Source organism: Caretta caretta, chromosome 1 (assembly GCF_965140235.1).
Source record: "Caretta caretta isolate rCarCar2 chromosome 1, rCarCar1.hap1, whole genome shotgun sequence".
NCBI lineage: Eukaryota > Metazoa > Chordata > Testudines > Cheloniidae > Caretta > Caretta caretta.
The window spans coordinates 242,160,107-242,184,234 of NC_134206.1; the positions used below are offsets into that span (position 1 = coordinate 242,160,107).

The following is a 24,128-nucleotide window of genomic DNA, read 5'->3' on the forward strand; positions in this document are numbered from 1 at the left end:
GAGCTGCTCACACCTCCCGTGGAGAGATGGAAAGGTGGGAGTGCACATTCTGATTCTGGGTGTGGTTGGACGTCTGCTCTGGATGGGCATTGCCTGAGCAGCCTGGCCGAGGGAGACAGAAAACTGTTTTATGCTATAAATGACCACATGCATGATCTGATACAGCACTTCCCGCCTTTCCGGAGGTCCAGTGAAGTCAGAGCCGTGACAGGAAAGGGCCTGTGGAGGGGAAATATTTCCAAAGGAAGAACCATCTTGTAGTAACAGCACAGCTAGGAGTCAGGAGACCTGGATTCTACTCCCAGCTCTTCCCCGCTCTGTGCCACAATTTCCCCATCTGCAAAGCATAGATACTACCCACCTCACAGGGAAGTTGAGAGTCTGAATTTGGTGGTGTATGAAGTGCTACAGGGAAGGTACTAGAGACATGCAAAGCATTCTGATGAACTAATACAAAGGGTATTTTAAAGGTATTCTTGCTCATTTTATGAGGAAGGGCTTTGATAGCTTAATAGGTTCCACCTTGGGGGTACATAAGTATGGTACAAAAGTACTTGAGGGGACCATACCAGGGACTAGGATATTGCATATTGCATCCAAGGAACTCTAACCCCTTAACAGACATTACTGAATCAAGCAACACAACACCTCTGGGAGTGAGTAAATATTAGTATCTCCATTGTCTGTGATCCCCTTCCACCTTACAGCCCCTTTGGTTTATTTTTCTGACTCTCGTGTATGCCCCTTCTTCCATGCAGTCCCTTATGCATGGAATTCCCTTCCTTCTGGTGGATCAAACTACCACCCTCTCCTCCCCAAGTGCACTTGCCTCATGGAGTCTATCATTGTTACCCTAAGTGAACTCCCAGGCCCTTACAACCAGATCAATATTGCCTTCTGCACCCCTTGCAGGTTCCACCCCCATCTGGTGCTTTCCAAGCCCCTAATGTTCTGTCAGACTAATGAGGGGCCCAGTTTTGTAAGCCCCCTGTGGACTTACAGTAGGAGTCCCCTCCCCCTCCTGCCTTGCAGGATTGGACCTAACACCAGAAGCTCCTTTGGGAACTCCCTCCTCCCCAATGTTCTGCACAGCACTGTGCACACCAGCAGCTCTTAATGAATGATCACGTTAAGTGACTTGCTCAGGATTACACAGCAAGTCAGTGTCAAAGTCAGGAATTAGAACTCGTGCATTCTGATTCCCAGTCTCCTGCTTTAACCACGAAGACCACACTTACCTCGTTTGAAGCTAAGGCCACGTCTACACCACAAACTTTGGTCGACGCAAGTTACATTGGCATAAAGCTACCGCAGTTAGTATATTCCTTGTGCAGGTGTGTGTACTTGGCTCCTTGCGCCCGCGCTGCGTGTACTCAGCAGGAGTGCTTGTATCGATGCCCAGTGTGGTGCACTATGGGTAGGTATCCCGGTATGCAACCTGCCACCATCCAGGGTCCACTGCCTTTTGGGAAGTTTGAGCAATGCACGGTGGAGCCAAAACGAATCACCCAGGGGTGACTGGGCGCAAGAGGTCAACTTCCCAGTTTTCAACTGTCTCCATCCCATATTGTTATCTATAGCCCATAATTTTTGCACTTTTTAAAAAAATCCCATGAACCCACACTGCTGCCTCGTTCTCCACCATCTCTGACAGAAGCACGGAGCCTGCACAGCTCTGCACTATTGTCATAAGCGTTGAAAGCACAGGACGGACTATCCTCTGATAACTGCAGAGCTGTAAAAAGATCCAAGTCAGTGGGAAACATGATGATTTCACGGAGGACAGACTGCGGTGGAACACAGTGAGAACCAATGCACAGTTGTCGGTGGCATTCACGGAGCATCTGCAGACAGCGGAGCGTCACTTTTGGGCCCGAGAAACGAGCATTGATGGATGGGACCGCATCGTAACGCACGAGTGGGACAATGAGCAGCAGCTGCAGAACTTTCAGACGGCTCAAGGACACGTTCCTGGATCTGCCTGCTGAGCTTGCCCCAGCCCTCCAGTGCAGGTCACCAGAATGAGAGCTGCATGGACAGCGGAGAAGTGAGTGGCGCTTGCACTGTGGAAACGTCAGTGGGAAACAATTTTGGAACGGGAAAATCCACTGCGGAGGCTACTGTCATACAGGGCCATCAGTCGTCCCCTGCTATGCAGTACTTTGACTCTCAGCAATGTGCAGGCCACAGTGGATGGATTTGCAGCGACGGGGTTCCCAAATTGTGATGAGGCAATAAATGGCACAAATATCTCTATTTTGGCCCCATCACACCTTGCCACAGAGTGCATCAACAGAAAGGGCAACTTTTCTATGGTTATGCAAGTGTTGGTGGATCACTGGGGACACTTCACTGATATCAGCCTTGGCTACTCAGGTTACGTGCATGACGCTCACATCTTTAAGTAAACACAGGACTGTTCAGAAAGCTGCAAGCAGAAACTTTCTTTCCTGACTAGAGGATTACCACTGGGGATGATGAGATGGTAACTGGAGGACCCAGCCTACCCCTTGCTCCCAAAGCCGTATATCTCGACCGCACCAAGGAAAGATTCAACTACCAGCTCAGCAGGTGCAGAATGACAGCTGACTGTGCTTTTGGTAGAGTGAAGGGAGGCTGGCATAGTTTACTGACAAGACAGGCGCTCAGTGGAAAAAAAATTATTACAGCTGCCTGCTGTGTTCTGCGTAACATCTGTGAGGCAAAGGGGGAAAAGCTGCCGCCAGGCTGGATGGCAGAGGTGGAGTGGCTTTCTGCTGAGTTTGAACAGCCCGACATAAGGGCTATAAGAAAAGGCCAGTGTGGAGCTATCCGGCCCAGGAAGGCTTTGAAAGAGCACTTTTACAGCAAGCCACAAGTAATGTGCTGTGGTGTTCTGTGCCCTGCCTGTCTCTGCAGTTTTGCAGCCTGCTAGGAGTTATGTGAGGTTGGGGTACATCTATGAATATAACACTGTCAATGCACCTATTCGTTTTGTGTTGCTCGTGGTACATTGATGATTATTACATTGTGCCTGTCACTGGATCTATGAGTTGTGTCACACTGTACGATAACAAGTAAGAGAAGGTTACTCACCTGTGCAGTAACTGACGTTCTTCAAGATGAGTGTCCCTGTGGGTGCTCCACTCCAGGTGTTGCTGCACCCCGTGCCTTCGCTCGGAGATTTTTACAGCAGTACTTGCACGGGCCGCACACTTGTGGTGCCTCGCTCACGTGCCAAATGTGCCTCAATAATATGCGCACGTGGTCTGGGCTCTTCAGTTCCTTCTCTACACCAGAGACAGCTCCAAACTCCGAAGTAGAGGGGAGGAGGGTGGGTAGTGGAGCACCCACAGGGACACTCATCTCGAAGAATGTCAGTTACTGCACAGGTGAGTAACCTCCTCTTCGAGAGAGAGATGTCCCTGTGGTGCTCCACTCCAGGTGACTGAAAAGCAGTATCTCTTAAGGAGGTAGGGACTTCGGATTTGGTAAGAAAGCTGTAGACAGGACAGCTCGGCCCATTCGAATGTCGGTCGGGGTCCTGAGTAAGAGCATAATGTTTAGCAAAGGTATGCTCTGAAGCCCAGATGGCAGCGTTGGAAATACCTGTGGGGGGAATGTTACGTAAGAATGCCACAGACGTTGACACAGATCTGGTGGAGTGTGCTCTAACAGAAGTTGGAGGATTCATCTTCTTTAGTTGGTAGCATAGGCGGATGCAGTCTGCTATCCAACTGGATATTCTCTGGGTAGAGATGGATTTGCCTGTGGATCGTTCTGTGATTGAAATGAAAAGTTTAGGGGAAGCCCTAAAGGGCTTAGTCCTATCCAAATAAAAGGACAATACTCTGCACACATCGAGTATGTGCATTGCTGATTTGAAAGTGTTCACATGCGGTTTAGGAAAGAAGGTTGGTGGATGGATAGGTTCATTGAGGTGGAAGGAGGAATGCACCTTCGGAAGAAATTTAGGATGTGTTCGGAGCGTGACTTTGTCTTTAAAAAATATAGTGTACTGTGGGTCAACATAAGCGCTCCAAGTTCTCCTACACATCTGGAAGATGTAATGGCAACTAAAAACGCAGTTTTCATGGATAGATGTGGGAGTGAGCATGTTGCAAGTGGCTCAAATGGATGGCGCATCAAGCATGTGAGGACGAAGCGTAGGTCCCAGGGTGAGTGGGTGGTCTAATGTCCAGGGATAGGGTCTGGAGGCCCTTGAGGAACCGCTTTGTGATGGGGGGGGCGAAGATAGTAGCGTTTCCCGTCTTATTGTGGAAAGCCGTAATTGCTGTTAAATGTACCTTTACGGAGCTAAAGGAGAGCCCAGATAGCTTAAGTTCTAAAAGAAAGTCTAGTGTTAGTGAAAGAGGGGTGGAAGCAGGAGTGGTTTGCTTGGCGGAGCACCAGTGAGTGAACCTAGTTCATTTATGGAGATAGGTGGTATGTGTGAACTGTGTTCTGCTATGTAATAGTACTCTTTGTACCTGTTCAGAGCAATTTAGTTCCTCATTAGAGAACCATTGATTGACATCCAGCCACTGTTATGTTGGCATGATTTAGTTTACCCTTGCGTTGTGATAATAGGTTCAGAAGGGGGTGGGGAAGTGGAATCGGCGGGCAAAGTGACATCCTCGTTAAAAATTAGTACCATGCTTGTCTGGGCCACGTAGGGGCTATTAGTATGACTCTGGCCCTCTCCTCTCGCATTTTTGTAACACCCTGTGAAGAAGTGGTATCGGGGGGAATGTGAATAGGAAATCATCACTCCATTTGATGATGAATGTGTCTCCCACCGAGTGCTTTCCTAGGCCCACTCTGGAACAGAATTTCGGGCATTTTTTTTTGGTCACGGTTGCAAAAAGATCCAGTCATGGATAGCCCCATATTTTGAATATGTTGTATAGGATGGTATTATTTATCTCCCATTTGTGATCTAGGGGAAAAGATCTGCTGAGCTTGTTCGCAGTGGTGTTTAGTGAACCAGGTAGGTAGGAGGCTGAAATTTGGATATTGTGTTGGAGGCACCAATTCTAAAGTTTCATAGGCTCCGTGCAGAACGAGTGGGATCAAGCTCCTCTTTGTCTCTTTATATAAAACATGCAGGTGATGTTGTCAGTCATGATCCTGATGTGTTGGTTCTGGATGTGTGGGAGAAATTGGAGGCAGGTGTTGCGGACCGCTCGAAGCTCTAAAAGATTTATGTGTAATGAAGCTTCTGTAGGGGACTAGAGTCCCTGAGTGGTGTGGTGTGCCATGTGAGCCCCCCAAACCGTGAGGGGAGCATCTGTGGTAATTACAACAGAGGGGGACTCCTGCTCAAACGGGACTCTGAAGCAGAGGTTGTGTGGAAGAGTCCACCATGTGAGTGAGTCCTTGACTTTGGAAGATATGGATAGAAGTCTGTTTAGGCCGTGCACATTCGGTCTGTAGACAGTGGTCATTCAACCCTTCAGGCATCACATGTAGAGGCGTGCATTCTTGACCAGAAAAGTGCAAGAGGCCCTATGGCCAAGAAGTTGCAGACAGTTCCGGACAGTGCCCTGCAGGCTGTTTTGCAACTTGGCGACAAGATTCTTTATGGTGTTAAGTCTGTCAGATGGGAGAGATGCAAGTCTGGTTATGGAATCAAGGTGAGCTCCTATGAACTCTAGTAATTGAGTAGGAGTTAATGTGGATTTGTTTTTGTTTATTTGTATGCCCAGACCCTGGAAGCAGTCGAGAGCTTGGATGGCCTCCCTGAGAGTCTGTGCATTGAGCAGGCAATCGTCCAGGTAGGGAAAAATTATGACTCCTTTTTTCGTAGGTGCACCGTTGCCACCACAAGAATGCAGGGTGCTGTTGAGAGGCCAAAGTGCAGAACCTGTATTGGTAGTGGTTTGAGCCTGTAACAAATCTGAGAAAACGCCTGTGGGCAGGGTGTATAGATACATGAAAATAAGCATCCTGCAGGTCGAGGGCTGAAAATCAATCTTGCTGCTCCTGCACTGGAATTATGGCTGTGAGGGTAATCATTCTGAATTTTAGCTTTTTGACAAATTTGTTGAGTCGCCCGAGGTCAAGGATGGGTCCCCATCTCCCACTTTTATTTTCTGTCAAAAAGTAGTGGGAATAAAAACCCTTTCCCCTGTGCTGATTGGGCACTGTCTCGACTGCTCCTATTTGTAGAAGATGTTGCACCTCTTGTTGGAGCAAGTGGTCGTGAGAGAGGACCCTGAAGAGGGACGGGGGGCGCGGGGGCAGGTGAAGGTGTATGGACAGGAAAGGGATGGAATAGCCCAATCGGATGACCTCTAGGGCCCATCTATCCATAGTGATGGCTCCCCAGTTGTGGTAGAATGGGAGTAAACGGTGACCAAAAAGTTGGATGCAAAGTATAAGCGCTGGAGTAAGTGGGAGGTCTTGTATATCCTCAGCTAAGGCTTCAAATCTGCTTATGAGATGGAAGGGTTTGCAATGGTGCTGATGTTGTGGGGCGTCGTCGCTGATGCCTGGGTCTCTGGCAGTGTTGCTGCTGGTGGTCGTATGACCTCTGTTGTTGTGTGTAGGCCGGGTATCGTGGGCGTTGGTAAGGCTGATACCTGTATTGTCTTCTTCTAGGTGTTGGTGCCTAGGGATCTAAGCATCGCTCTGGAATCCTTCATTGTGTGCAGCACCTCATTGGTTTTTGCTGCAAATAACTTCTCGCTATCAAAGGGAAGATCCTCCATGGTGTTTTGAATCTCACGTGGGAAAGAAGAAGAGGTAAACCATGAAGCTCGATGCATCATTATGACCATCGTGGTGGACCTGGCAGCTGTGTCTGCAGCATCGAGGGCAGCCTGCAATGCCGTGTGGGAAATAATCTGCCCTTTAGAGACTATTGCTTTGAATTGTTGTCTCTTGTCCTCTGGGATGTCATTAATAAAGTCCATGAGTTTCCCGTAATTTCTGTGATCATATTTGGCCAGTAGGGCCACGTAGTTTGCCACTCTAAATTGTAGTGTGGATGATGCATAAACTTTGTGGCCGAGTAGGTCGATTCTTTTGCTGTCCCTGTCAGAGGGAGTGGACTGGAAATGCTGCTGTTTGTTCTTTTGGTTGGCTGATTCTACTACCAGTGAATTTGTTGCTGGATGCGTGAAAAGGAATTCTGAGCCCCTGAAGCGGATATAGTATTTCCGGTCTGCCCTTTTGCAGGTAGGGGATATGGTGGCTGGGGTTTGCCAGATATTCTTGGCAGGGTCCATAATGGCTCCATTAATGGGTAGAGTGATCTTGGAGGAGGTCAAAGGTTGTAATATGTCGGTCAGCTCATGCTGAGTCTCCGACACCTCCTCCAGAGTGATCTTGAGCTCATTGGCCACTCTTTTGAAGAGGTCCTGAAAATGAGTAAAATCATCCGCTATTGTTGGGGGTGGGGGCATAATAGCCTCTTCCGATGAGGTGGATGAATTATTGTTATTTTGGGAGGGTTCAGGCCTCCTCATCTGCATGCACCGTTGCAGGAAGCTCCTGTCTGTCTGTCGCAGAACTGTGGATGGGTATAGAAGGAGATCTAATGTCACCTCTGTGTGGGCTATATCGGCTACCGTGATGCCTGCTGTAGGACCCCCATGGGTTCCAGTAATGCCATTGTCAGGGGAAGGGCATGGGTGCTCCCATCCACCGGTGTCCATACCAGGGTGGTAAGTCCCTGGGTCTTCTTGGTCCCATGCTAGTTGGGGTGTGAAGGGGGGAGGAATGGTATGGTGAAAAAACTCCCTCCACTTCGTCGTCCCCATCACTAGAAAAGTGAGAGGGAATAGGGGATAGCTGTCGGTGCTGTGCTGACGGTCCCGGTGAGAGATCGGTACCAAGTAATGGAGAATGTGGAGTTGGTGAGATTAGCAAATCGCTGGAATGAATAAATTGTGGTGTCATGGTAGAAGGATCCAGAATATATAGCACTGAGTGTGGCGGGGGTGCCAAAGGGTCGGCCGGTGCCGATTGTTGCAGCACTGTATGCATAGTCATAAGTGGCTGAGATGTCGGTGCCGGGACAGCAACCATACTTGTGCGCATCACAGGCATGCTCAGCTGAGTAGGCACTGAGTCCTTTGCGGTATTGTGTGGTGCTGTATTAGAACAGGCAGGAAACTTTAAGCCCTGTTGCCTCGGCACCGGCGTGGTGTGTACCAGCAGCAGCTGGGGTACAGACAGTGCTGGAGGTGCCCAGAGTGTTGTATGTGTTGAGCCACAGAGCGGTCGGCACCGACGAGACAGACCTGTTCGGAGACCATTTGGATGCTGGCTGGTCTCTGTGAGGTGATGAAGCTGGCTGTTTGTTTTTCTGTTTTTTTCTTCTCCTTCGTGGACTTAGGAGGGCTCTGTCTCAAGTAGGACTCCTGACCTGGGTCAGAGGCAGGTCTGTGGGACTTCTCCATTAGGATTAACTTGAGTCTCTGTCCTTTTGTGCCCTACCCTTCAGTTTATTGCAGTGGACACATTTTTGCGGGACGTGGGATTCTCCCAAACAGTGAACACATTGAGAATTGCCATCAGAGATAGTGATGGCTTCTCTGCACGTAGTGCATCTCTTAAAACCTGGCAAGCCAGGCATAGTATAAACTGTCTCGCTGACAGAAAAAGAATGGGAAGGAAATTTTTTTTTTTAAGAGAAGGGAGAAATGAAACTTATTTGACTAGAAAAGACTACATAAACTGTATAAACAACTAATAATCTATCTAAAGCGAGAACTAATTGAGCGAGATTGCTGAGCTTCGTCTCAGGCTGGGGACGATAGAAAAGGAACTGAGGACCCCGGGCCGTGTGTGCGTGTTACTGAGGCACATTCAGCGCATGAGGCAGGCAGTGCACGTGTGAGTACTGCTGTAAAAATTTCCAAGCGAAGGCGCAAAGGCGCACCAACACCTGGAGTGGAGCACCCACAGGGACAGCTCTTGAAGAAGTAGTGGTTTCAGAACTGCTATGGACTTTGCATCGTATGTTGTGAACTAGTAAAGATGAATTATTTTCCAAATAATAGAATTTTATTCAGTAACAAAAGCTGTGCAAAGAGAAATCTGTGCAATTTAAAAGCAAATATATTAAAAAATGAATACATGACTGGAATAGAACTTAACAAGGGATGTTCATTTTACCTACACATACAGCAACCGTGGCTTTCACAGGTCAGCGTAGGTGAAGCTGTGGCTGTCTTTAATGTCCCTCACAGTGGAGTAGTAGGGGTAGGGATGCGGGCCTTGATGCTGCAGGGAATATTGAGGGGGCTGTAGGGAGATGTTGCTTGGAGTTACCCAGGAACTGCAAAGGGAGGTACCCCAGGATTGTTGAACCTGTAGGTCCACAAGAGTCTTCAGCATCTGTGTTTGCTACTGGAGAAGCCTCACTGTGTCTGGTGCATCTCCCTCTCCACTTCCTGCTGGGAGTCCTGGGCCTTTCTCCTGTCTGCTCTTTCCTTCTCCAGGGTCTCTGCAACATTCACCCTTCAGGCCCTGTGCTCACAGTCTGATGCAACATTGACTTGCAGGATCTCACTGCACTTGTCATCCTGAGTCCTCTTCTTTCTCCTCCTTATCTGGCTCAGGCATGCCAGGTGTGTGTTGGGGGAGCCCCCTCAGGGCTGCAGTGGCAGCAGCTGCAACAAATCATGGAGTTACCGCTGTCAGTACAGTCACAATGGAAAGTGAAGATTCAGAACTCCTTCCCTGGCTCCCCATAAGATTTAAACAAGACATGCTTACTGTCACTTCCGCTTCGAAGTGCTTGTGCACCGTGCCACTCAAAGCACCAGTCACGCTGAGAGTGGCCTGCCTGGGTAACAGAAGTGAAAAGGGAATTGCTTGGCTGCATGAGACTATGAGTATAGGGCTATGGCACTGAATACTGGCACCACTGTCCACAGGCAGTGGTGATTTTAGCTGATATCTCCCTCCTGAGGGTATCAAGGGCACAGAGAGCACAGCTGTTGCTGGCATCCTGAAGTCGCTTTGGCCCATATGCTCCTAGCCTACGTACTGCAATGGTGCCAGCCTAAGTTATCGCTGACTGGTGTGGGAAAGCGTCCTATGGCAGAGGAAGAAATAAAACTGCCATCCCTAGAAACCTTTGGCAGGGGATTGCAGATACTGCCAGGAAAGTTCCATTGCGATTTCTCAGGAGGATTCAAGGGACACCTCTGTGTTCCCAAACAAACCGCTCCACATGCTCTGCCTGCCTAACTCTCCAGGGGAATGAAAAGCAGATAAAAATGCTCTCTCTCTTTCATGTACCGCTACCTGTTCTAGCACAAGTCAATTAATGAAAAGTTGATAGCTACATCCTGTTGGATTGGGGGCCCCATCAGTACATCATTTCAATGGGAAATACAATTACACACTTACCCGAGCTTTCTTCCCCTGCATGGGCTCGCCTGTGCCTGACTGCTGGGACTGACTGGACTGCGGTGGAGACAAAAACAGGTCCTGGCTCACGGCATAGCAGGACCCCCGGTCAAATGTTCCTCTTCCTTCTCCTCCTCCTCCTTGCTGTTCATGCAAGGTGCTGGTGACTTAAGCTCCTTGGAGGTCTCTACAGTGGTCTGTGGGGTGGAGGTAGGCTCTCTCTCAAGTAAGGCATGCAGCTCTTTGTAAAAGCAGTAGGTCCGCAGCTCAGCAGCAGATTGACATTCTGATATTCTTGATGCCGTTCCTTCACTTTCATGCGGCACTGCCACTGATCCCTGCGTACCCCTTCTCCTGTGTCCCCTGTGTAATCTGCTCAAAGATGTCCACATTTCTACAGCTGGTCCATAGCTGTGCTTGCACAGCCTCTTCTCCCCATAAAACCAGGAGATCCAATATCTCCTGTCTACGACAAGCCGGAGCACATCTGGAGTGGGTAGCTGGCATGGGCAGCTGGACAGTTGCACACAACAATAGAGAGCTGCTAGGTGTCTCGCCAAGCTGGACAACCAGGAGAAGACATTTCAAAAATTCTTAGTGCTTTAAAGGTAGGGTTGCCTTCTGGTCTCCACTGACCCCTGGGCAGTGGTGTTCACAATTGTGATCCGAGTGGTTAGTGTCGGGCACTGTGGGACAGCTGCTGAAGGACTGGTAGGGTCAACATAAGTAACGCAGTGTCTACACTCACACTTTGCCAACCTCAGTACATAGTCCCTGGCTCAAAGCTGTTCTGGGAGGGGATGTTACTGCAACGCTGGAATGGGGCACGTACATTGGTGGGAGACAAATGTAAGTGTAGACACGTGCACAACTAGGTCAATGCAAGTGACTTATTTGCCAGTTAACCTAACATTGTAGTATAGACCAAGCTTAAGGAAGCAAAGTAGCATTTTTCCCCAGGAGATGATTAACCCATGGAACAGTCCGCAGAACGAAACAGTACAAGGAGGAAGCACAAAAGAGTTTGAGGCTAGGACAGATGTGAATATCAAATCCTGTTTCTGGTTCTATGTGCTCTAAAATGGGAGATGGATTAGGGGACCCGAAGGTTGGTTTTTACCTGAGAAATGCCTCTGTTTATGGCCAAGATCCTTGGTCAAGCTGTCTTAGCACAGGCTCCAAGGACTTAAAGCCACCTTTGTAGCTGATCCCCTGAGCCTGAGGGTAAGCAGGGGCTGACTCAGCCCCCAGCGTAATTTAGAACAGGGTAGGTTACAGTTCTATTGGCCCAGGATTGCAAGGCACTCTCAGCCATGTCCTCTATTACCTCCGACAGCTAGGGAGGCCAGTACTGGGTGGTTCTTATATGGCCAGACCAACTCCATGCTACGTTTGGACTCCCCTACACAAGGGATCTCCTCAGCTGTCCTTTATGGCAGTTCTCCTCCTGCAAAGGTGACAGAGTGGGGGCTAAGGATCTAGCCCTCTGGACTGGCCAGTGATTGTTCTTTGGCAGCATCTTTTCTCAATCCTAGAGTGGTCAATAATTTCAGGCTGCTACCCCAGAGCCTATTTGCTGCCCTCTGAAGGTGCAGATTTACAGCTTTGGCACATATGCCACATTTCCCCCTCTTTTCCTGACTGTTATCTGAGCATTCACTAGGGCTGCAGCTTTAGTTGCAAGATCATCTAAGAGGGAATTCTGGGAAAATTACTAATAATCAGAAATGATACTACAAAGGTACCAGTTGCCTGGATGACGCTTAGCTAGAAACATTGTACTGTCCCTCTGAGGTGTTATTCCTTTCTACACATTTACATTTGCTTCCCATGCCAAACACTCAAAGTGAATAGCTGGAATCATTTTATGCATGTGATCTCCATATGTCATTTTCAGACCTAGTAAATTTCAGCATAGGTGTCATCCATCTACACTCCCAGTCACATGCATGAAATAAAACCACATGCGTCGTACACATTTTTTGAGATTAGGAGGTGCAGCCTGAACAGGTTACCTTCAGTTTTGATCCTCAGTGCTGTTCTGACCAACGCAAAGAGGGTGGCATTAAACATGACAGTCCCATCACTGTTCAGTGGCATATTCATAGAGACTAGGCGCTAAGGGGTAGGGAGAAGAAACAGAACAATCATGCAGTCAACACACACTACTCAGCAACACGTTTTTTCTCATGCCCTCACACCACCCTCCTGACTTATCACCCCTCCCACCAATGCGGGCACAGTCCATGTGCTTGGTTACCCAGATAGGAAAGGATGCTTCATATCATAACAGTAGAATGTGTTTGCCCAGAGGCATATACTATAGTACCTTAATGTGGATAACCCTTTCTAGGCCAGGACATACTTCATCTCTCCACTTTCCCCAGAAGCAAGTGGGCATGTACCCACAATGCATCTACGCAGACTGGTATTTATTACAGTAAAAGCAACATTTTACATTTATATGGCATCTTTAATTCCTAATGACTGTGAAGTGCTTTGCAATCTATAAGGAATCACTTTGCCCACCACTGAAATGTAGCTACCTCTGGTGCAGAGCTGTTTAATAGATCACAGAAACTCTCCACCACCTTTTAGGACATGAAGTTAATACCATATCCCACTGCAACTGCATGGAGAATTTTATTGAGGCAGACTATAGCTGTCTAAATCAGAATGTGGATGATAAACTCTAATTAACATCCTTCCCCTTGTGCCAGATGATCTATAATGACACAAAAGCCTTGATTTTACATTTTATCCTAAAGGTGGGACTTTCACAAACACTTTGCCCCCAACACCTCCACACTGGGCATGGTTCAGTGCTGACTTGGAGGGAAAAATGCCAGCTGCTGACTCCCCAGCTCCACTTTCTGCAGTTACTGGGTTTCAGTGATTCAACCAGACCCTGCTTAGCAAGAAAGATCTGGTAAAATAACAGGCTGAAGTGATCTGGTTGCAGCCACGAAAAGTAATGTATTTCTGCCCAAAGCTTTGTTATATTCTAAGACTGATAATAACCAGCTACAAGAGGAACATGTCAACTTTATAAGACTCTGAAGAAGGACAAATCTGTCCATAGATGAGAAAGGAAACACTAAAGGTAGAAACAGATCCGTCACAAGGGAAAATCCTTTCTGATGACTGGAAGCTTTTAACTAAGGAACTGAGGAGGAAATTTTCACACAAAGATTCTCCTCCTCTCCCATCTCCTCTTATTTCAATATGTAGGTAATACTGCTGTTTAGTATGTAGACATTATTTCATAGAATCATAGAATCATAGAATATAAGGGTTGGAAGGGACCCCAGAAGGTCATCTAGTCCAACCCCCTGCTCGAAGCAGGACCAATTCCCAGTTAAATCATCCCAGCCAGGGCTTTGTCAAGCCTGACCTTAAAAACCTCTAAGGAAGGAGATTCTACCACCTCCCTAGGTAACGCATTCCAGTGTTTCACCACCCTCTTAGTGAAAAAGTTTTTCCTAATATCCAATCTAAACCTCCCCCACTGCAGCTTGAGACCATTACTCCTCGTTCTGTCATCTGCTACCATTGAGAACAGTCTAGAGCCATCTTCTTTGGAACCCCCTTTCAAGTAGTTGAAAGCAACTATCAAATCCCCCCTCATTCTTCTCTTCTGCAGGCTAAACAATCCCAGCTCCCTCAGCCTCTCCTCATAACTCATGTGTTCCAGACCCCTAATCATTTTTGTTGCCCTTCGCTGGACTCTCTCCAATTTATCCACATCCTTCTTGAAGTGTGGGGCCCAAAACTGGACACAGTACTCCAGATGAGGCCTCACCAATGTCGAATAGAGGGGAACGATCACGTCCCTCAATCTGCTCGCTATGCCCCTACTTATACATCCCAAAATGCCATTGGCCTTCTTGGCAACAAGGGCACACTGCTGACTCATATCCAGCTTCTCGTCCACTGTCACCCCTAGGTCCTTTTCCGCAGAACTGCTGCCTAGCCATTCGGTCCCTAGTCTGTAGCTGTGCATTGGGTTCTTCCGTCCTAAGTGCAGAACCCTGCACTTATCCTTATTGAACCTCATCAGATTTCTTTTGGCCCAATCCTCCAATTTGTCTAGGTCCTTCTGTATCCTATCCCTCCCCTCCAGCGTATCTACCACTCCTCCCAGTTTAGTATCATCCGCAAAATTAGTATCATTTAAGGAATGATAACTCATCCCAGGTGCATTATTAGGTACAAGGAAAAATCTAAAAGCTATTTCCCCTCCCCTGTTATTTCTGTCTATCCTTCAGAGACCATATATAGTGTATCTATTTGTCTCTGCTGCATGCATACATCATTGATATTTGAGGACTACAGTTATCCAAGAGCCTTATTAGTGATATGGCTAATGGATTCCCACCAGGGCACTGAATTCAACTAGAAACTGCCTGCCATCTCTCAGCAGAAGAGCCCTGGGGGAGGTTACTCCCATCTGAAACAGGCAGGAGATAGGATTACAGAATACTGGGTTATCGGAGTAAACACATACTATTCCTGGCTACCCCATTAGGGGGCAGCAGACTTCCTCAGATGGGTCTTTATAGCCTACATGACTCTGTTTCCCCCAGATAATATGTCTATAGCATCTACCACTATGTATACCTGATCATTCCTGTGCCAGGGATTCTGCAAACTCTAGCAAGGAGTCTATAATGTAGGCTAACAAATGGCCTGACTAGAAGCTAAGACAGCAGCAAGCAGTGTTTACCAGATAATTCGCCAGAACCTACGCTCTAGATTATCAGTAAATGAAGCTGTAATTTGTTACATCTGTGCTTCCTCTGAGATGTTCTTCCCTCCTCCAACCTCCCCCCAACTGCACTGTCTTACTTTGCAAGCCACTCGATGAGGACAGAGCTTCCCAAAGCCCAGCGGAGGCTGAATCCGCCGGAGCAGCGTCACCACGTCCAGGTGTTTGATCCGTCCCCTGGGGAAGAAAATACAATATCAATGATATAAGGGCCTGCCAATCCATCTGGAGAGGGCCTGAGAGCAGATGCTGTTAGAAACATATATATGAGGTCTCCATCCCAAGATTGCCAGAACCATTCTGTGTTAACGTGACATAGCAGGTGGCTTTATACGGTGCCTCTCATACTAAGTGTATCTCTCCAGGCTTGCACTGCCATGAGTTAGCTCCTACTAGTTTGACTGTGTAAGAAAACACAACAATCATTATACACTTAGGCCAATATTGCAAAATTGGCCATGGATTTCAGTGCCTCAGTTTCTACGTGCCCAACCTGACACTGTGGGCACCCAAAATATTGAATCAGCCAAAATCAGTGGTCACCTTTGAAAACATAGGCCTTAGTAAACAGCATTGCAGACAGGGCTGGCCTTGTGACCCATGCACGAGGTTTCTCTTTTCCTTGTGCTCTGTTTCAGACACAACCCTGATCCACCATCCCTCAATTCTTGTTTATGCTCCTATCTGTCTCTGCGGCCAGCGGGCAATGCAAAGAATCCAGTCCCTTAATGCCTCCATACACCCATTTTGAAAGCTGCAATTTGGCTTTCCAAACTTTGTAAATGGGTCACCAAAAGTGAAAAACTCAAACGGGGAAGGGATGGGAGTTGCCACAACCAGAGTTGGAATCTCAGGCAGGCGGGGGTGGCATGGACATACAAATAGGATTGAGAAAAAGAGACCATTCACAGGTGGATCCTTACAGGTGATATTTGTCATATGACTCCAGCAACCTTATGGCTAACCCTGTTTACAAACATCCTGGGGTTGTTTACACATGAGAATTAATCTGGAATAAAGAAGGATGTGAATTTCAAATAGGTTAACTATTCCCGATTAACTCCATGTGTGGATGCTCTTATTCTGGAAATAAGAGTGCCTTATTCTGAATTATCTTAAACCAAGTGGATTAAGCTAATTTGGAATAAAGCATTCTTATTCAGGAATAAAACCATCCACACATGGGGTTAGTCAGGGATAGCGCCTCAGGAATGGCTATTCTGAAATAACTTCCCATGTCAACATGCCTTGGATATTAGGCCTGTTTTATTAACAAGTGGAATGTTTATTTCAGCACGGAGGTTATCCCTTATCTTTATCGAAAATTGCTCTGGACAGCCACCGGCGATGGCCAAAAGGGACCTTTGTTTAAATGTCACTTCCAACAATGTGACACAGCCCCAAACGCTGCACAGCCAGAATTAGCTATGAATCCAAAGAGTCTTGAACTCATGATCTCTTTGTCAGAGCCAAGTAATTTACACCCACGTTAAGGCCCCTTTACAATGTCAGAGTGGCTTAAAGAGGTCTTGTGTAAATGAGCATCAGGCCCAAGAGTGTTTCCGACTGAGCCATATTGGTGCCTGTGGGTCAAATTCTCCTGTCAGTTGCACTTGTGCAAACTTATTAACGTCAGTGGAGTTGCAGGGGTGGAACAGAGGGGAGAATTTGGCCCTCCACATGCAATGCATATTTGCAGTGATGCAGGCTGTGGTGGGCACAACCACATAGTGGCTGGCTGGAATGACACATGGAAACACAAAGAATGAACGCTGCAGCTTTGGTGTGAGCTAAATATGGGATGCAGAGCAGAAGGCATAAAAGTTACAGAATCCGGGTCTTATAAGGGCTCAAAGACCTGTTTCTATGGCTACCCAAGAAGGGTCAGACTGGCCAGGTCTCAGGCCAGTACTACAGCAAGTGATCCAGTGTACCAATCCACTCAACAAGCCTCCTTCTTAATGCACATCCCCCACTGGCCTGTTTAATCTTAAAATTAATCTGATAAATGGCCTATATTTTTCCAAGCTGTGCACAATTTAAAATTACGTGCAGCTGGGAAAAAAAATGCAGACCATTTACTAGACTTTCTACTGCTCACATATCCTGGAAGAGCTGCTTCTGTATCTGATTCACATGTGGAGAGATGGGGGAGGTTTCGGCTTCTGCTTCCCTTTTTGAGTTTTCACAGAGATTTACATATACTGTATTCTTGCCGGATTTGCTTCCTGCCATGAGAAGATGCCACCCTATTGCATTGGGTCTGGGATGCCAGACTTTTCAGAGAATAGAGACTGTGCATCAGAAGTTAGCATTTTCTAAAGTTCAGGTCCGGTCACTTACTTGGCTTCAGGGTCATACTCTGCCCAGATCCTTTTAAACTCGTCAAGGTGATGTGGCCCCAGAATGGACCAGTCCCGCGTCAAGTAGTCAAAGTTATCCATAATAACAGCTACAAAAAGATTGATAATCTGCAAAGACAGAGGTGATGTGAAGGAGGAGGCATGTAACATCAGTCTTTCCTTGGCTTCCAGTTTGCGTCCAAAGGCTGGATTTTGAATTATACGGTCCTGTGTGGTTTGACTGTCTCTCTTCTCATGAGTGACACCATGTCAAGTGAGATAAGCAGAGGCTCTTGATTTAAATGGGAAGGTGTTGGAGGCAAGATGTTCTCAGCAAGGACCCCTCAAATCTTGCCCCCCACAACTGATTGATGAAGCCCATGTTTGCTGAGCTTTTGGGTATGCTGCAAGGCCTACCTATTTATACAGGCTTTTTCCTGGGAGGGGCCTGGTTTTTTTCCCCTTGGGGGCAGAGTTGGAGTCATTTACTGGCATAGAGCCAAATGGTTTAAAAATATTGTAGACATCCTAGGAGGGTGTTTGGAGCTCTAATGGCCAGCTGCACAGTGCGTGCTGCAGTAGTGCATAATAGCAGGAGAACTGTACTGCCAGGACGGAACAGATGCCAGTGGGATATGCCGTTTTCACAGTAATAGCAACAGTGGATAAAAAACAGATTGAAGGTAGGAGGGAAGGTGGGAGTGAGGCACTGGTGGCCTCACTTCAGACCTCAGGCCACTAATGTGTTCTTCTGATGGGGGGTATCCTTGTTTATGTTGTGACTGGCTATTGAGCTTGCTCTAGAGGGAGGCGCCTGAGCATGAACTGTGGGGATCAATTATCACTGTCATGTGAGGCCATTGTGGATAATGTGTATCAGATTTTCCATGTATGAGTTCACTTTTCTGCTACACAGTGTCAGTGCCCAGGGAAGTCAGGGGTTACTGGGCAGTCACAGGCCAGTACCATTTGTGCTGCCAATGCCGACTCACCAAAAAGGCACAGAGCATGTAGAAGCTGATGAAATAAAAGATGGAAAAGCTGCTCCCACAGGAATGGTCGCCTTCAGTAGAGTTGGTTGGCTCTGACTCGGGATCGCACTTCTTGTCTGGCAGACACGCAAGCATGATGTCCTGCCAGCCTTCACCAGTGGCACACCTGGGGATAAAGGGATACTTGAGAATGGGGAAGTGAAGTCAACAGCGACCACTTCAAAAGGGAAGCAGCAGTTAGCACATGAAGAGCCTTCTCCTGCTCTCATTGAAGTCATGGCCTACATATAATGGGTGATGGGACAGGTTTAACATGAACTGGCATGTCCCTCTCCTTCTACCTTTGTTGCTATCATAATGTTATCCATTACTGGAGCACCTGCTTTTGTATACTCTGGATACGGGGCTGCCATGTTCTGACCAGATGCTTGAGGAGATTTTTGTGGGGCTGGAAAGAGAGTGTACAGGGCTGGAAGGAGATCAGCATTTTGCTACTCCCATTTTGCATTCCCTCATCCTTTTCTTCCCTGTCCTCTCCTGAGATGCCCATTTCCCTTGTCCTCATTCCCTGTAAACCCGCAAGCAATGTAAGAGTGCTGTACCCCTGCAAACTCTTTCCTTCAGTACATCCAGTCCTCAGCACTCGCTGCCCTGCCTGACACAGATACTCAGAGCTGGGTGCCAAACACCAGTTAGGGGAGGGATGATGTGTCAAACTGAGCAAGGAACAGTGCCCTGACTGGTGTTTGGCATCCTGAGTACATACTCCACAAGGGAGTGTCTCAGCTGGGGTGATCAGATTTGATGCTTCAGTGTGTAACTGGTCATCTCAGGGAGAAAGAAATAATTCCCCTCCCCCACACGTAGTCCACTGAACAACTGGATATATGAATTTGTGGGTGGGGGTATTGCCTTACTCTGATATGTCAAGTATTGGCCATTGCTGGAGGTACGAGATCAGGCCAGGCGGACCAATGGTCTTCCCCAAAATAGCAAATCCTAGGTTCTGGATTTGGGACATTGTATTTCTAATCAACTCATGATCAAGATATGGTAAAAATGGAGAAGACATGTCCAGATGCACCCTCACAGATGCACCCAGTCCAAAGCTCCGAGACACGCACCTGAAGAGTAGCAGCACTGCTTGAGGGAACGTCTGAAAGTTGTTGTTGCGGTTGATATCCGTGGTATCATTCAGAGCAATTTTACCAAACACCTAGCAGAAAGCAGAAGTCTTGTCAACTTAGCCATGTAGCCCCCAAAACACTCTTGTCAGCTGTAATTCCTTGCATCTTAGTGATTATGAGCACTCAAGCCTGCCCCCTTCCTACAAGATGTTTCCTGCTGGTTTCCAATATTTGCTTCTGCTCCTCCTGTTTGTGCTATATCACTGGAAAAGCACCCACACAGAAACAAGAGGCACATTCTAATATACCATTAACATAACTATTCATTCATTATTGCATGTGCCATGAATAGGTGACATGGGGATCTCATTTCAATGTGCACTCACACTGGATGTTTTCAGTGTAAAGAAAAATAATGAGAGAGGAGAGGCTGCAATTTTTCTTCCCTTCGCTGGCTTTCCAGAGGCTCGGTCTGCACTAGGAGGAAAAGCATTGCAATAGACCACTGTCTGGACTGCCTTAAGTTCCCAGTGTCTGTAAGATGCCTTGCATCTGTACACAACAGCTGTGCCCTAGTACAGGGGAGTGCCTCACATTTGGAATTTACCCCAAAGGTTTATAGTGACAGTGCTTGGTGCTAGGAGATAGGTGTTTCAGGAGTCCCAGAATGTACTGGTGCAACCATGTCAGCCAGGTGTCCTGGGTGTGGTTGCTTCAAAACAGTTCTGACCCAAACCAGCACTGCTGCATGGACACTGGAACAGGGGCAAGAATTAAAAAAAACTATGGGCTGAATCCTGCAGTCCTTACTTGGGGCTAAACTCCCACTGAAGTCAATGAGAAGTATGATTAAGGACAGCACAAGGACATACAGGACTTGGTGCTTGACCCTGATCAAAAATGAAGGCAATGGGAGTCTTTCCATTGATTTCAAGGAGTTCCGGATCAGACTTTTTCTGAGTAATACTTGCAGTGCTAGTGAATCCTGCAATGGCTAACCAGGAGTGCCTCAGGCAGTGAATAGGGAGAAAAGAAAGAGCAGAACTGCTATCCAGAGAGAGGGCAGGGGAAAGAGAGAGAGCATAGCATGTGAAGAGGGTGTGGCAGGATGAGGAAAAGGAGAAATCAGAAGACAAGGAGGGGGGGAGGAGGAGAGGGCAAAGCATGCAGAGCAACAGTTACTGAGAGAGAAGACCTATCAGAAGCCTTGAAATATCATTTAAAGCAGAGGTTCTTCAATTCTGATCTGTGGAGCTCAGCTGCTCTGTGAAGTTACTGCCATCCAAGAGGCGAAGCTTTCATCATTGAAACAATATGAGGTCCCAATAGGAAGTTTTAATGGCTTCTTTGGATGCCTGCCAGAACTCCCTTGTATGCATGTGTTTGGGCTGCTATACAGACAGGGAAACCTATTAACAAGTCTCTTTCTATGTGTGTTTTTGTTTGATTGGGACTTTTTGGGTGTAAAATTCAACTTAATCAAATCTGCTGACAACACTGAAGCCAGGGAGGAAGTAAACACAGAGAGGCAAACTGCAGAGCGACCTATAGAGATTCGAGTCAGGGCTGTAAGCAATGCAGACAAATGCAGCACTAGTAAGCGCAAAGTCCTACATGTAAGGAGGAGAAATAAACAGCATAAGTATACAAGGGGGAAAGGTAACTAAGCAGCTAGCCCCATCATACCAAACTGACTTCATTTCTATCTTCTTTCCCAAACACATTACTGTCCTAATGGTACATTTTAGGAATTCAGTCACTCTAGTTCCTGCAGGGAAGATGTGGGAGTAGGTTGAGGAAGGCAGGTGTCTACCAGAGAATTGCTGTCTTAAGGATCAAGTAGTGGTCTGTGATACAAGCACAGAAAGGTTTAAGAGCCACTGATTAAAAACTTGGAAAAAAACCAAAGGTGCATCCCCATTCACGTCAATGGAGTTAGATCAGGGATGAATCTGGGCACTAAGCAGCCCACTTATTAAAGGGCATCCTCCTCAGTGAATGCACCTGTACTTGAATTTTGGTATTTATCAGAGCTGAGGGAAACTCTGCAATTTTGCTTTGCTAGGGCTTGTGCAAACATTTTCTTCAGTTGCAGTCCATGTGGATTCATCCACCCCTATCCCTTATGCTGCTTCGAGTTACACAGGGAGCAGACTGGCTGTGGGTCAGCCTTAGGATTAAAGGAGACTGGCATTAGGTCCCCAAAACTGGAGGAGCATAAAGGTGGGTTAAAGCTATCTTGGATCCCCACCAACTCCACCAGTTTTGCACCAAGCTCAGCTTAGTCAGATCACAGAATCTAGCCCACAGTCCTCAGCGAATCTTAGATGAGCAGGGTCTGAGTTTTGAGTTTGTAATGAAACCCAAAGGCAGGGGAGTTTCAGACGGTTTCAGGCTTCCTTGAAAGCATCTTGTACAGGTTTAGTTTTTATAGCCACCACTGCAAAGAGCTGAGGAAGCCTTGCCAGGCCAGAAAGTTCTCTTAGAACTTCATCTACTCAGGGCTCTTTATTCCCCATCTGACATCACCATGATGCCTATTTCATGGACAGAGTGCAGTAACCTCATAGCCAGAATGAACAGCAAGAACCGAGCGCCTCTGGAGGAACAAAGAGTCTCTTTGCATGCAAATATCCTCTGTAATAAAAAAATAAATAGAAGGAGAGAAGTACAGGGAGAATTACAGGAAAACAGTTCCATCTTAGAAGGGCCATCTTTAAATAGAATGCTCTTCAAGAGCCCTTTGGGCTTCTCCTGGTTCAGATCCCCCCTCTCTCTGGTGGGCATGACAGCCCCAGCTGCACTGAGGAGGCGCTGGGAGTAACTGTCGTGGGAGGACAGCTCAAATACTCAGAGGCAGCTTGAGTTGAGGCAGCCCATATTTTTCCTTTCAGCAGACAGTACATGAGGGAGTTTCCCTGTTGGAAGAGTCTGATTGTCCTTTTAACTACCCAGCTTCAACTCATACAAGGCACTGACAGTGTTACTACAGGCTTGCTACACTACTCAGCGGTGAAACGGAGCATGAGGGAAGAGCTGCAAGTAGAAGAAGATACAGGAGGAGGTTCCTCCCTCTTGTCCTTTCTAGACAGTGCCTCTTGGGCTATCATCAGATTGGTAGCTTCATCCATCAGCATCAATTTGTATTTTTCCACTTGTGCATGTGAGGTAGTGAGGCTTGAATATTGTTACACTTCATGTCAGAGAGGTAGCTAAGATGAACTGATAGGTCTCCTTTATATAGGAAATTCTTATGTCATTGTCAAAGTATTGTCATGCTTATGACATTGTCATCTAGGCTTTCAAGTGAGCTGCTCAACAGTGAGATACTGAAGGCTTTCTTCAAGAACTCTGCTTCAACAGGCTCAAGACAGCACACAAACCGGGGGTCATAAGTGCGAACTAACTACCTGTAATTACATTATTGCCTTTGGCACTGTATAGGACAACAAACATTATAACGGGTCTGAAGAATCTAAGTGATGAGGAACAATCAAAGACTTGGGCTTCTCACTGGAAAAGCAGAGACTAGAAGGTGACCTAGCAGAGATCTTTGGAATTTGGAAAGGGATCGACACAACTGATAGACATCTGGTTTTTCCACTCGTTAAAAACAGGAGATTTCTCACAAAAGATAATAGAATTATTGGATCATGCACCTAGATATTACAGTAACTCATTCGAGATACTATAGACAGATAGGCACACAGAGGTCATCATTAAATGGTAGTAGTAGCAGCTAGGTAAGTATAAGTAAGAAGTATTCCCAAATTGTTCCCTATACTATATAGGAAATACTAGGAAGATCTTGGTAACATTAGCTAGTTAGATTAATAAAGGCAAAACTGGAAAGTTTTAAAAGGTGACCACTCTAATTGGAGAGCTAAATAGACAGAGTTATTGAGGATCCAACAGAGACAGTCTAAATTAATTCAAGAGATAGCAAGCTTTGTTTCTTGAGAAAGAGGAGACCAGAGTAGAGAGTGAAAAGGTAATAAATTGGGATTATGATAAAAATAATTTAAAAAAATGAGACATAGCGAATCAGATGAATTTTGCCGAACCTTTCTTACGTTCTTTCTAACAATTTCTGGCTCCATTGTGAAGAATACGAACTGTGGGATGGTGAAAGACCTTTGGAAGTAATATACCATGCCTTTCTTTTTTTTGGTCTCTAACCTCTGATGGTCTGGTGGTTGTTCTGAGACTTTTGATTAACTAAGAAATGGAAAGTAAAGCTTAGTATGAAAAACCATCACCAGTAAGTGAGGCAGGAATGCAACGTATAGCTGGGACAGTCACATACTATGCACACATCAATAGCTTTTTCCACTTGTCTCTATACAGTATCAGTCATTTGCATAGATTAATGCTCATGCTGGTTCCAAATTTGTTTTCGTAAGCGGAATACAATATAGTACTGATGCAGCTTCATGAGGAATTGACACAAGTAAAGAGTTGAGATGTTGGGTCTGAGCATATCTTTACTTACACCTGTGTAAATCACGAGTAACTCTGTTGAAGTCAATGGAGTTACGCCAGTGTGAAAGTG

The 24,128-nt window shown here is 46.7% G+C and overlaps 1 protein-coding gene across 1 annotated transcript in view; it reads right to left on the reverse strand.

The window, feature by feature from the left end:
* CACNA1C (calcium voltage-gated channel subunit alpha1 C) overlaps positions 1-24,128 on the reverse strand; it is a 706,039-nt gene that overhangs the window by 21,251 nt on the left and 660,660 nt on the right. The window contains exons 36-40 of the mRNA XM_048828634.2: positions 19,574-19,665; positions 18,450-18,615; positions 17,459-17,586; positions 15,196-15,292; positions 12,358-12,465 (exon numbers count right to left, since the gene is read on the reverse strand). Of these exons, the coding sequence (XP_048684591.1) occupies positions 12,358-12,465; positions 15,196-15,292; positions 17,459-17,586; positions 18,450-18,615; positions 19,574-19,665 (591 nt within the window). The remainder of the gene's footprint in view (positions 1-12,357; positions 12,466-15,195; positions 15,293-17,458; positions 17,587-18,449; positions 18,616-19,573; positions 19,666-24,128) is intronic.